The sequence below is a fragment of the Ascaphus truei genome, chromosome 1, assembly GCF_040206685.1.
Source record: "Ascaphus truei isolate aAscTru1 chromosome 1, aAscTru1.hap1, whole genome shotgun sequence".
Taxonomy (NCBI): domain Eukaryota; kingdom Metazoa; phylum Chordata; class Amphibia; order Anura; family Ascaphidae; genus Ascaphus; species Ascaphus truei.
Window position 1 is genome coordinate 451,963,900 of NC_134483.1, and position 13,535 is coordinate 451,977,434.

Genomic DNA, 13,535 nt, shown 5'->3' on the forward strand with positions numbered 1-13,535 from the left:
GTGTACATTGCTGGGAGCGGGTATAATAAATAAATAAATATATGTGTGTGGTGTGTGCGTATGAGTGTGTGCGTGTATGAGTGGTTGTGCGTATGTGTGCGTGAGTGTATGCGAATGAGTGTGTGTGGGTGTGTGCTCGCATATGAGTGTGTGGGTGTTTGTGGGAGTGTGCGTGCGTGTATGTGTGCGAGTGCGCAAGCGTATGAGTGCATGTAAGTGGGTACGCGCGTGCGCATGTGCGTACGTATGGCCACATGCTTGTGTGCGTATATGTGTGTGCGCGCGTATGTATACACATGTGCGTATGGGTGTGTGTATGTGCGTGTGGGTGTGTGTATGTGCGTGTGGGTGTATGTGCGTGTGGGTGTGTGTATGTGCGTGTGTGTATGTGCGTGTGGGTGTGTGTATGTGTGCGCATGTGCGTGTGGGTGTGCGCGTATGGGTGGGTGGCTGTGCACACGTATCCCTATATGGGGTTGTGTACATCACATAAATACATACGTAGTGTGCACAACCCCATATAGGGTTTTTATTCTCTTGCAGGAATATTCAACATTTCTAACAGTTATTACAATTAGATTGTAAGCTCTTTGGAGCAGGGACCCCTCTTCTTAAATGTTACATTTATGTCTGAAGCGCTTATTCCCATGACCTGTTATTTGCATTATGTGTTATTTATATGATTGTCACGTGTGTAAATGCTGTGAAGCGCTATGTACATTAATGGCGCTATCTAAATAAAGACATACACACATACATACGTGAATGAGATCATGTCACTAGATGGTAAGCCGAAAAACATAATGGTAAAACAAACATTGTAAGACCTAGCCTGTGGGTTGTTTTGCAACACAAATCTAAAAAAATGGTCCCGTACGAATACTTGGACTGTAAGCCTTCACAGGCCTGGCAGTCATATGTCTGTATTGTCACGTGTGTGTGCATCACAAATAAAAGCATATAAAAAAATAAAAGTTTCAAAGAGTTTATAATCCAAGAGGCCTACAGAGGTAGTATGAGCCAAGACCGTTCTTAATGCAGCAACCCTTGCAGAAGCCTAGAAACATATAACGTTATTATCATGCCCCGGTGAGCAGTTGCTTCTCAAACGCCAGTGAACCATTGTAACTTTGATACAACACTGGGTCCCATTTTAACCTCCTAGACAACTAATATTTCAACTGCTTACATCTGAACAAAGCAACAGTTACGTTGTTTTTTTTTTTTTTTTAAATAAATGGCATTGGAGAGCACAAGAATATCTCTCTCAAAGTAATTCAACAAAATCAAATGCACAAAAAGGATGACCAGCGCCGACTGCTGCTTTTAAGTTAAAATGTGGATGTTAGGAGCAGAGCAATCAGTCAAGGTTTCTGAAAGGCTTCATAGAAGCAGCTTTACAATAACAGCATACTTTGTTATTAGTATAATCCATTGCACAATTCATCATATCGGTTTAGGAGATATTTTATGCTCTTTGTTTCTTTTCTTTAAATACCAGTCTAGTTTGACAGAAACCTAGCCACCAAATCCATCCTCAGACGCATACAAATATTTGATTGTAGTTAAGGTCACACCTAGAAAGGTGCCACAGATAATGCGGTTTAAAGGAATTGCAAACACCCTGAACAGTAATAAAATGGAAAGCCTTGAGGTGCTAATTGAAGCTCCTTTTTCTCCTGGGGTCCACAAAAGGAATGAACTAGGTATTTTGCACCCATCCTAAGGAACGTCTGTATGTGCATATGTTTAGCATGCGGTTATAGGCCAGCTTGATTGAAACACAATGGCTTTAGTGAGTATGTGAACGACTCCTTGGTGTGTGCATTAGCCCCACATAAAGAAAATAGGAGCCTGATGGGGGGGCTTTTAACCCTTATGGTGCTAGAAACCACAGCAACACATAGCAAAGCCAGGTTTTGACTGCTCTTCCAGCACCAGAGGGGTTACAGTGCAGGATTTCCTCTGGTGGAGCCTGATAAGAGACAAATGTTTTAAGGATCCACCCCAAATTTTACATTTTCACACAACAGATACATTAAAATAACAATAGGTGCAGGGGATGGCTCCTCAAGATAACTCAGATAGAGCCCAGAGATAGCGAGTGGTATATAAATCGGAGCAGGGAGCCACAGATTGTTAATCCAGGAAAAGAATCCCAAGAGATGAGAGAGACACTCAGGTAAGCGTGCCCAGCAGATTACTGGGATATAGCAATATATAGCAAACAGCCATGTTACATACCTACCTGTGCTATGATAGCTAGGGGATGAAGAGAGATGCAATAGATTTTAGCTTTACCTTGTATACAATCTGGCATATTACACATTTTAAGCACATCAGGGCCCTACTTTTATTTATTTTTTATCTTTTTCATGCAGCTGCACATATGAAGCACATATGCTGAACCTTTCTGAAACTTGTTTAGAAAAGCGTCATAAAAATCTCCATGGCTTTAATTAAACCAAAAAGGTGCGGGTAAAACCTACATTTTGTTTGTGCTTACAGTAAATGCTCCTTTCCCTAACTTTATATGCAACTTCCCATTGTTTTACATTATCCATATGTTCCATACTGTAATCACAATGTATAGTTGGTGCTATAACTATCTATATATCACACACTTGGCTATCCATTATCCTTAGTCTCAATCCCTTGATACCTCAAATATACGTTTCACATAGGTTTTATGTAGGGGCTTCTGAGATTTTGCACTGCATTAAACAGATGGTAACCATGCTCCTGCAGTACATCCAAAAGGGGATGCAACCCTCTCAGTAACGAAGGGAGGTACTTCAGAGAGCACAGAAACCAATTGAGCACAATGTACATACATGCTTTTTGGTGGTCTCTGATAAGGTCACAGTGCTGTTTTGGGTTCAAGTATGGGGCCTAGTTCTGTGTCGGGATGTACCATTAAAGTTTCTCTGCTTGTAGGTGCAAAACTGTTTTATTAAGCATTCTGTAGTTACATTTAAAACAAATTCTTCTTAGACAATTATAATGCAGAACCTCTGGTTATAAAGAGAAAATAAGAAAGAATATGATTGCACATTTCATCTTAATTATGGACACACACACACCTTAAAAAAAAATCCACATTATGGCTTCAATATACCAAACATATTTAAGAGTCGATTGCCCTGTGACCAAAGGTAATAGAGCATAATAAGTGTTTTATTTTAACAACGTTGATATCTAACTTTTCTTTCTCCCCCTGTATAGGTCACAAATTGCCACAGAAAACCGAAGAATCAAATAAAAGGACCTCCTTGCACTTTAACATTGAAGTGCTTTTTCTAAGCTTATAGCAGTAAGTGCTTCAATGTTTTAGTGAAAGAGGGCCCTTCGCTCAAACAGAAATCACCATCAAAAGCTGAAGCTCTACAATCGCCTCGCGCTCAGTCACAATCACGTGTGTGTGTGTGTGTGTGTGTACACACGTATGTGTGTATAAAGTAGATACCCTTCAGCACTGTTATGAATGAATGACTTGGTACCTAGACAATGGTAGGGTTTACAATACTATGTAAGTGCAGTGTTAAATTGTAAGTTCCCCAGTGCAGGGATATTGGTCCTGATGCTTAATTTAAAGTTGGGTGCGCTTACACCTATCCTGTAAAATGTGCTGTATTTTAATGTCCGTTCTGTAAAAGACATCGTGTGCGGGTTTGTGCATCAATATACACTACATACTAGCCTGCACATCAACGGCAAGTCTTGCGTGGCCATTCTGCAATTCATTCTTGGCCGAGGAAGGAAGGCTCTCCTCTACTTTAACATTGGGGTACTTTCTGTGTCCATCTAAAGGGTAAGTGCTCCAATGTTTTAGTGGAGGTGAATCTTTAATCACTTTTACAGGTGCGAGGAGTGAAGACCGAACTGCAAACATACTAAAAGAGAGTCATGTCTGCCTTAACCTGGAGCACATGCTGTGAAATAATGAGTAAGTGCTTCATGTTTTGGCGGCTGTGCGTTCTCAATGCGCTTTTTCTAGGACACCTGGACATTGTATTACTGTTTGTAGCTACCATAGCTAATATGCAACTCTGTGATATGTGAGATGGAATTGCACTTTAGCAATGGTGATGGCCTGCAGCCTAACAACTGTTAAGCATAGCCCTTGTTTAATTAATGATATTTTGATAGGGACCCATTTGGACTGCATGTATATTTAAAGCACTCATTCTGTCACTTAAAAGTTCAAGCATCATAAATAAACTGACACGCATTTGAACTGAATTCAAAAACTCTTGTATTCATTGTGTCAAAATCCTGAAAGATGCGGAATCATTTAACAGGTCCTGTTTTTTTTGTTTTTAAAATACTTTTACATAATTTATTTTAAAAATGATGATAAAAAAAAAAGATGACTTATCGCTGTTGTCATTGCAGCATTATTCCCTCTTAAGTATAAGCCCCCAACCCTCAAATGCCCGATAACTTCCTGTATGTAACACACAATATCACATCTATTGTTTCCAATGGTAACGTGCTCACTTTCCTGTAACTACATTGAACATTGCTAAGTGGGGCATACACAAGACATACACTAAACTCATTAAATGTGCTGGAGAAGGATCATTAAATGGGACAAATCTTCCCCAGTACAGGAATATAACTTCAAAGCATTTTAAATAAGCGCCGCATCGTTTGTATATTTAGTAACAAAACCCACTGTCACATTTACATTCATGTTCATGCATATCAGAGCTTGATAACATATCCTCATCAGAAGACATTGATTGGAGTATGGGAAATTGTTTTTTGGGGGGAGTGGGGGAGTTAAAAGTCTTATTTCCTTTTTCATTGCACAACTGTCACCTGTAACTGCATATTTCAAAGGAATATTTTACTCGGCATTGGAAAAACAAAAAGGTCATTATTTAACCCCTTGAGAAACTGCAAGATACAGTTTGAGCACAAAGTTACAATAATGTTGAAGCGGTGTGAAACTTAAATGCTGTGGTCACACCAAAAATGGCAAATGTGATCATAGGAAAAAGGTGGCACTCTCAAATGCACAGACTTGTAAGGCCATTTCTTTGGAAGACTCACGGAGTGCTACCTTTTTCCAGGATTTCATTTTAAAATTATTTAAGCGACGAGGAGAGCTGATAATCTCTGATAAAGAGGGAAGCAGAATTTAATTTAAAAAAAGTCCCCAAATTGCATGCACTCTTGAGACCCACACAATATGCAACTTTGCACCACTGCAATTTACTACTCCATATATATTGTGTGAGTCTTGGCGTGCATGCAATTTGGGGACTTTTGATTAATCTCTGCTAAAGGGGGAAGCAGAGTTTAATCAGCTCTCCTCATCCATACCCTCCTCCCCAGTGCACCTATCACCCCCCCCCCCACCCCCTTCCATCCTAGGAGTGCTGGTATTCAACTCAGTTGTTGGTTAATTATTTAACCCCTACATGGACATCAGAGAGCTTGTCCAAGAGATTATTTATTTATAGCGGGGAAAAAACTTATTATTTTGTATACCTTGAGGATCTTGTTCACAAGAACCCATCTGAAAGCACTATAAATCCTGACATACTCTATCTCCTGACTTTGTTTGTATTAGGGTTTATTGAGTCAAAGTTATTGCCAGAGGGGCTTGCAACAAATTGCATACAGGGTTACCAGCCATCTCCAAAAGACCAAGACTGCAGGGTATTCCTCTGACTGACAAATATGCCTGTGCAACCGCAGAACAGATAATATCAGAGCACGAAAGGACACCTGGAGCCAAGTGTTGTGACTGGATGTGTGTAATATACCTAGTGTTGTGACTGGATGTGTGTAATATACCCAGTGTTGTAACTGGATGTGTGTAATATACCTAGCGTTGTGACTGGATGTGTGTAATATATACCCAGCGTTGTGACTGGATGCGTGTAATATACCTAGTGTTGTGACTGGATGTGTGTAATATATACCCAGTGTTGTGACTGGATGTGTGTAATATACCTAGTGTTGTGACTGGATGTGTGTAATATATACCCAGTGTTGTGACTGGATTTGTGTAATATACCTAGTGTTGTGACTGGATGTGTGTAATATACCTAGTGTTGTGACTGGATGTGTGTAATATATACCCAGTGTTGTGACTGGATGTGTGTAATATACCTAGTGTTGTGACTGGATGTGTGTAATATACCTAGTGTTGTGACTGGATGTGTGTAATATACCTAGTGTTGTGACTGGATGTGTGTAATATACCTAGTGTTGTGACTGGATGTGTGTAATATACCTAGTGTTGTGACTGGATGTGTGTAATATACCCAGTGTTGTGACTGGATGTGTGTAATATACCTAGTGTTGTGACTGGATGTGTGTAATATACCTAGTGTTGTGACTGGATGTGTGTAATATACATAGTGTTGTGACTGGATGTGTGTAATATACATAGTGTTGTGACTGGATGTGTGTAATATACCTAGTGTTGTGACTGGATGTGTGTAATATACAGGCATACCCCGCTTTAAGGACACTCACTTTAAGTACACTCGCGAGTAAGTACATATCGCTCAATAGGAAAATGGCAGCTCACGCATGCGCCTGTCAGTACGTCCTGAAAAGCAATACCGGCTCCCTACCTGTACCGAAGCTGTGCGCAAGCGGGGAGACTATAGAGCCTTTTACACATGTGTTATTTACATCAGTTATGCACATATATGACGATTGCCATACAGTTCATGCATCGATAAGTAGGAAAAAGGTAGTGCTTCACTTTAAGTACATTTTCGCTTTACATACATGCTCCGGTCCCATTGCGTACGTTAATGCGGGGTATGCCTGTACCTAGTGTTGTGACTGGATGTGTGTAATATACCCAGTGTTGTGACTGGATGTGTGTAATATATACCCAGTGTTGTGACTGGATGTGTGTAATATATACCCAGTGTTGTGACTGGATGTGTGTAATATATACCCAGTGTTGTGACTGGATGTGTGAAATATATACCCAGTGTTGTGACTGGATGTGTGTAATATATACCCAGTGTTGTGACTGGATGTGTGAAATATATACCCAGTGTTGTGACTGGATGTGTGTAATATACAGCTCAACCCCATTATAACGCGATCCGTTACAACACGAATCCGATAATAACGCGATGCAAGTGTGTCTCCCAATTTTCATATTTATGAATACTTTACAACACGGTTATTGGTATCTTAAATACTTTATTGTACAACGCATACAATTGTACATTATTTGTAACGCGATCCGCTTATAGCGCGGTGTGATTCTTTGGACCCCAAGCACAGCGTTATAAGGGGGTTGAGCTGTATATTGTGTTGTGACTGGATGTGTGTAATATACATAGTGTTGTTACTGGATGTGTGTAATATACAGTACCTAGTAGCCATGAGAACATTTCTGTGCAAAATGGACTAATAGGACCTACTTTGCCAGGACTCTTAGAGGGATGACCTCCTCTGCAACACGGTGCTTCTCTTTGTGCTTCTTCTTCCGCTTCCTCTTCACCTTGGTCATGGATGTGTCTTTCTTGTCTCCGGCGTCCTTCTCCTCTTCTGTGGAAACCTCTGTGAGCCAAGGAAACCAGGAGTAAAAAGGAGGGTGAGATACTCTAAGGTGCTGATATTTGCAAAGCAAAAAAGCAGGCGCTCATAAGTATATACAGGTTTCAAGATGTATGTCTTGTGTAATATATACATACTCTTTTTTTTTTTTTTAGCTTTCAAAACTAATGGTTTAAATCGATTTTATTCTCAGCTTTAAAACGTATGCAGTGGAGGGTCTTCTTTTTTTCCACATCAAGACTATAAGCAACGTGTGTCATCACCTCAATGCTAAAGTAGATGTCCAAATTTGGTGGCAAAAAACAAACAGAGAAAACATTGCGCTATACAATTACAGTTTCTCCATCTACTGCCTTGCACCAGTGCCGCTCCCATTAAAAAGACAAAAAAAAAACAACCTTCTGTCAGGTCCCAAACAGTTTCGTTCAGGTCTGCTATAATTTAGCTGGACGCTGCATGCCGACGTCTACCCTGCAAACCAGACGAGCGTCTCTGCAGATGTGACTGTAGCTGTTCAGTGAAAGCATCTACAGGGGGAAAGCACATCCCAGCTTTTACGTGGCCCATTTTTAAGTGGGATACACTGTGGAGTGTAATAGGGAATAATATGCGACTTCTCATCTAGTAAGATTCTAACAGACGTCATCTTTCTTTTCTCAGGTATGCACTGAGTTACTTGTGGCTGTCTTTGCTATTAACACCTGCTGTGCTGACCAAAACATAGCTCAGCGGTGCGCAAACTCCCTGCGCCTCCCTTACCTGCTGCCTCCTCGGTCGCGCCCCCCCTCGCCTCTAATGATGCGTCAAATGACGTCACGTGCTGTGATTTGACGTCATGTCTCCATGGTAATGGCCGCCATTTGATGCCGTGTTGCCATGGAGACGCGTGGACAAGAAGCCGGTAAGTAAATTTTACAGAGGCCTCGCGCTCTTAGCGTGGGGCCTCTGTAACCGCCATGCACCTAGTAACCTAGTGAACTGAAGTGTGTCAGGTGACTTCTTAGGCCTGTATATTTAGAGACAGGCTAGGGAAGCGGCATCTGGGGGGGGCACATCTTTCAAGTGGCCCATTTTGAAGTGGGATACGCTGCAGAGTTTAAAAGGGAGTGGAACAGAAGTGGACAACCGCACACTTACTGGCCCTGGATTTGAACGGCGCTGGTCATGCCTCCTCTTCTATTCATATCTGGTCTAACCTCACTTCTTTTCAAACTATGTTTAACTACACCCCTGCCCGACTCCTGCATTGTGCCTAAGGATGTCTTGTCTACCCCTTTTATATCTAAAGCCCTCTCCCGCATAAAACCTTTGTCACTCACTGCCCCTCACTTCTGGAATGCACTTCCCCTCAATATCCGGCTGGCACCCTCTCTCTCCACCTTTAGGACCCTTCTTAAAAAACACCTCTTTAACAAAGTATATGGGTAGCTCCGCTGGCCGATACTATACATCTCATATGCACTGGCCTAGTACATGCGTCTGCAAGTGGTCAAGAACGCCATCCTCTCTCAGAAAGTTCTCCCCACTTACCACTTCGATTGTAAGCTCTTGGGACAGCGGCTACTTTTCCTACTGTTTTATGTCTGAAGCGCTTTTTCCCCATTATGTGTTACATTATTATGTCACGTGTATTACTGCTGTGAAACGCTAAGTACTTGGATGGCGGTATATGAATAAAGACAGACTGCAAGAGAGGCTCCACCTGGAAGCAAAAGGTTTGCAGATTTAATGGCCCTTTCTTTGCCAAGCCAATAGAGTTGGCTGCACAGGCATGTGACCCAAGTGTGAAGCATCTTGTGCACCTGTGAATACTTCAATGATAATTACCTTTACACTCGGTAAGGCCCGCCGGCTCGGACATTGGCTTTGCATGGACAAGGTCATCCTCAGCCTCTAGTTTCCTCTGTTTTACAGACGAGGAGTCACAGTCCTCTGAGCTGCTGCGTTTCCTCTTTTGCGGCCTGTTTTCCTCGGACTGATCCGAGCTCTCACCACGACTCTCTCGTTTCTTCTTCTTCTTAAGCGGCTGCTTGTGAGCATCAGAGGTCTCCGTCATCGAGCTCTCCGATACAGTCCTTTGCCTTTGCGGCTTGCTTACTTCCTCGGGGGCTGTGTCCATACTCAGTGCTTGGCTTTCCTCTGCCACTTTTTCAGTGCCCTCCTTTCTCATCTTCGATTTCTTCTTCTTTTTCTTTTTCTTCTCTTCTAGAAACAGAATATGCATGGACATTTGAAACGCAAATTAAAACGCTATAGAGAATGGAGATGATGCTCCATATAAGTAGGTTTCGAAATAAAATCTGGCAGAGGAATTCAATCACTAAATAATTTGCTAGACACAAGGTTGACAGTCATCATGCACAAGTGCCCAGCAGCAAACATAGGTTTCCTTCACACACAACAGACGTTTAGAAACGCAAAAATCCCTTGTCTTTTATTCATGACCCCAAGTCTCTGTAGAACTCCACACGCAATAAGTTTTGTGGTTAAATCGCAAATCTTCTGAGGGAGAACATTTAAGAAATTCATCTTACAGATCCCACACCATACTGGGTGATGTTATATACAACTTCTATTAATTTGAAGTAGGAGGCAAATAATTTGCTCAAGACAACCAGATGATAATCGGAGATCAATAACTTTGAAATATCCTCACTTTTGAGGACAACCCTTACCAGTCATTCATTCCAGTTGGTGTACTGAGCCCCAATGAAGACTGCAGAGAAAAGTGTAGGATAAACTCTTCAAATAAAACACAAGCCACATTTTGGGAACCTGCACATGCATTTAAAATAGAGCAGCCCTGTAAAGCCCTTAAAGGTACAATGAGAAGACATGTAACTCATACCAACGCCGCTTCCTTCAGATGTGTTAGGAGCTGGAACGGGCTTGTTTTTCACTGTTTTGGGGAACATCCCAGGTTTCTTTGCTGCTTCCTCAGGTGGATTATTTAAAAGCTAAAAAAAAATTACAAAAAGTAATGCAGTTTAAACTCATTGGTGTACTATATGGCTTCAGCAGCAGGCGGGCCAGGAACCCCCTGCATTCCTGCCCTGAAGGTTAATTTGTTCAAAAACTAAAAACAAACCCACTATTGGGAACAAGCTACCGGATACGCTCAAAGCCGACACCAGTCTAAATTCTTTCAAAACTAAAACTAGTCTCACATTTTAATCTGGTCTGTAACAGTTTCATACGCCTGAAAGATAAAATATGTTACACTTTTCATGCAATGTCTTTATACACAATGTGTCTTTATACACAGTGTGACGGAGCGCCTCCCGGTGTTCTCCTCCTCCAGCCGAGCGATCTGATGGACTTCAGATCACTCGCGATTGGGGGTCGTGGCCGTGATGTCCCGTGGCTGGTTCACCCTCATTGGCTGAACCGCCGTGACGTGGCCATTGTTTGGCTGCCGCACCAAAAGACTAAATTCTACAGGCGTGCGCAGGCAGCTACTGGGGCCGCCCCCATAGAGGGCTGTACCTTGTGTGCGGCGCACACGCCGGGGATGGAGCCTAACCCTGTTCACTTAATGTAACGATGTATTTGTCATCATAACATACTTGGACACACTTGAAAACAAGAGGTCACTCTCAATGTATGGCAAAACATTTTATATATAATAAATAAATCGATCATGTTTAATCCATTAGGTTATAAAAGGCTACAGATACTTTACAAAGAAAAGGGGAAACCCATTACCTCAATTGCTTTGGCAGCTTGCTCCTGAGTCTTAAACTCAATAAATGCAAATCCTTTGGGGTCGCCGGTGGTTCTGTACCTGGGGATGCTAATGTAGACCACCGACCCGCATTTACCAAACACCCGCTCAATCCAGCTGTGGTTGACATTTTTAGGTAGCAGCTCCTACAGGGGAAAAATACAACATTTATAGTTTCCAATGCAAAGTAAATAAATAATTAAAACCTCAATCCAATTTCCTTTTCCTCGCTGCGAATATCCCTGAGCATTCCTTGAATGTGTGTTCTTTCCCCCCCCCCCCGAAACGTTAACATATCTTGAGCAATTGAATGCGGCTCAGATTTCCACCTAAAATCAAGCTATCATTTTGCGAGTATCCTCTGGACATTTTCACCTAAAGCGGACAAATACCTAGAAGGCTCAACAGATGTGCGAGACCCCGCAATGTACTGGAAGTAGAGTAGGGAACTGCTCTAAAATGTAATCAGTGCGGCTCTGTTTAAAACAAAATGCCATTTTTTTTTAACACGCTTATTCTGTTTTCTAATGTTCTTCGTGGCCTATTTGTGCTCCAGTACAGACCCGGACAAGCCGGGGCATTTGGTAGCTTTACTTCCTCTACCTCTTGAAAACCAAGAGCTGCTATTCCAAATGGCCATTCTATGACTGTAAAACGTACATTCACTGTTACTATCACATGATAGAAGTTACAGAAGAGTATGCCACTGTATTATCACATAGCTTGTTCATCAGCTAAAGGTTTGAAAAGTAGGCTATAAGGTCACACTTGCGGCCACTACACATACTGTACTGAACCGCACACAGTATTGCATCACCTGCCTCTTCTCTTTTGCGAGCAGCAATTTACAAACAGTAGCTAGAGCAGCGATGCTGAAATGTGGGCATTTAAAACTGGAAAGTAGCACACTGTGAAACAACATACAAATGTGACCATCAGAAACTCCGATTTGGGGTTTGTACCCAGAGCAGACTGATTACAAAGGGAAGATTTCAAAGATGAAAAAAGCATGTATTCGTTTATGTCTGCTGTTATTTTTTCAGTAGGACTGAATATATACTGTAGAAGCCTCGACATTTTGTTTTGTGAATAGAGCCATGTAATTATCGGAAAAATACAGAGTATTTCAATTAAACCGCACTGGATGCATCTGCTACGCTTTGGGATGTATTTTCTAATGGCAACCAAACTCCTACAGTCGGCATGGTCTTGTTAATGGCAGTTCCTACTATTTAACAACTCTACAAAAGGAGAGGGGGGGGGGGGGGGAAATAACAGAAATAATAATTCATGTGGGTGTAAATATTCTTACAAATGCTGGGCCAAGACAAGCAACATTTGACAGAAGCTTGCAAGTGTGCTGTTCCAGTGCCCAAAATACAGGACGCTGCACCAGAGAGCTCCCCATTACAGGGGTTCTCTAGTCTAGGGCTCTTCCAAGTTCCCCAAAGGGACCACACCAGAAAACATTTAGAAGCAGAAGGGCCACAACCTTATTGTTATGGAAGTTTTTAAATATATTTAAAGATTTGAAAATGAATATATCAATATTTGGCAAGCATTTATAATACAGTATATCTGTTCCGTACTGTACATATTTACATTGCCTAATCTTACATGCGAGTTTCAGCGTGTAAAATCGCTGCTGAAGCAACGGGTATGAAACGTGTAGGAGCAGACAGTCCAAGGGCCACATCCCGGCCCTCAGCAGCAGCGTGTGTGGCCTGCTGCTCACCAGGTGAGGAGCCCTGCTCTGTCCTGTAAGAGGAGCTGCTATGCCTGGTGAAGTCAGACAACGCTCACGGCATTTTACAGGGGAGCTAAATAAATCAAGTGTGCTGCAGAGATGCGGCTCACTTTGCCTTTCATTTCCCCAGTTACTGGCACGCAAAGCACCAAGTAATCAGCGCCACACTTTCTACAACCATTTTATCAGATTGTACATTCAGGGCACAGGTACTAAAGGTTTCAGCAGCAAAGCTGCACCTGCCCAGCACAAATATTTCTCATCGGTCCACACACACGTTTCCTAAGAGAGAAGGTCGTCTCTTCTGCTCAAATAACCAGAAAGCAGCAAAGGGCTATTAACCGAGTCTACTTGTAGCAATCCCTTACCACATACACTGTGCGACCATCAACATCCTGCGGTTTCTCCCCCAGGGGCAGGCGGCGCCTGATTTTAGTGCTGTCCAAACTCAGCTGACAATGGAAAAAGACGACATTTAGATGGCATATATGTATGTCTTTATTTATATAGCGCTTCACA

The 13,535-nt window shown here is 42.0% G+C and overlaps 1 protein-coding gene across 1 annotated transcript in view; it reads right to left on the reverse strand.

Moving 5' to 3' along the window:
- The window catches only part of LARP7 (La ribonucleoprotein 7, transcriptional regulator), a 36,590-nt gene that overhangs the window by 19,238 nt on the left and 3,817 nt on the right, over positions 1 to 13,535 (reverse strand). Inside the window, exons 3-7 of the mRNA XM_075616987.1 lie at positions 13,385 to 13,468; positions 11,251 to 11,415; positions 10,394 to 10,502; positions 9,373 to 9,750; positions 7,410 to 7,548 (exon numbers count right to left, since the gene is read on the reverse strand). Coding sequence (XP_075473102.1) covers positions 7,410 to 7,548; positions 9,373 to 9,750; positions 10,394 to 10,502; positions 11,251 to 11,415; positions 13,385 to 13,468 — 875 coding nt within the window. The remainder of the gene's footprint in view (positions 1 to 7,409; positions 7,549 to 9,372; positions 9,751 to 10,393; positions 10,503 to 11,250; positions 11,416 to 13,384; positions 13,469 to 13,535) is intronic.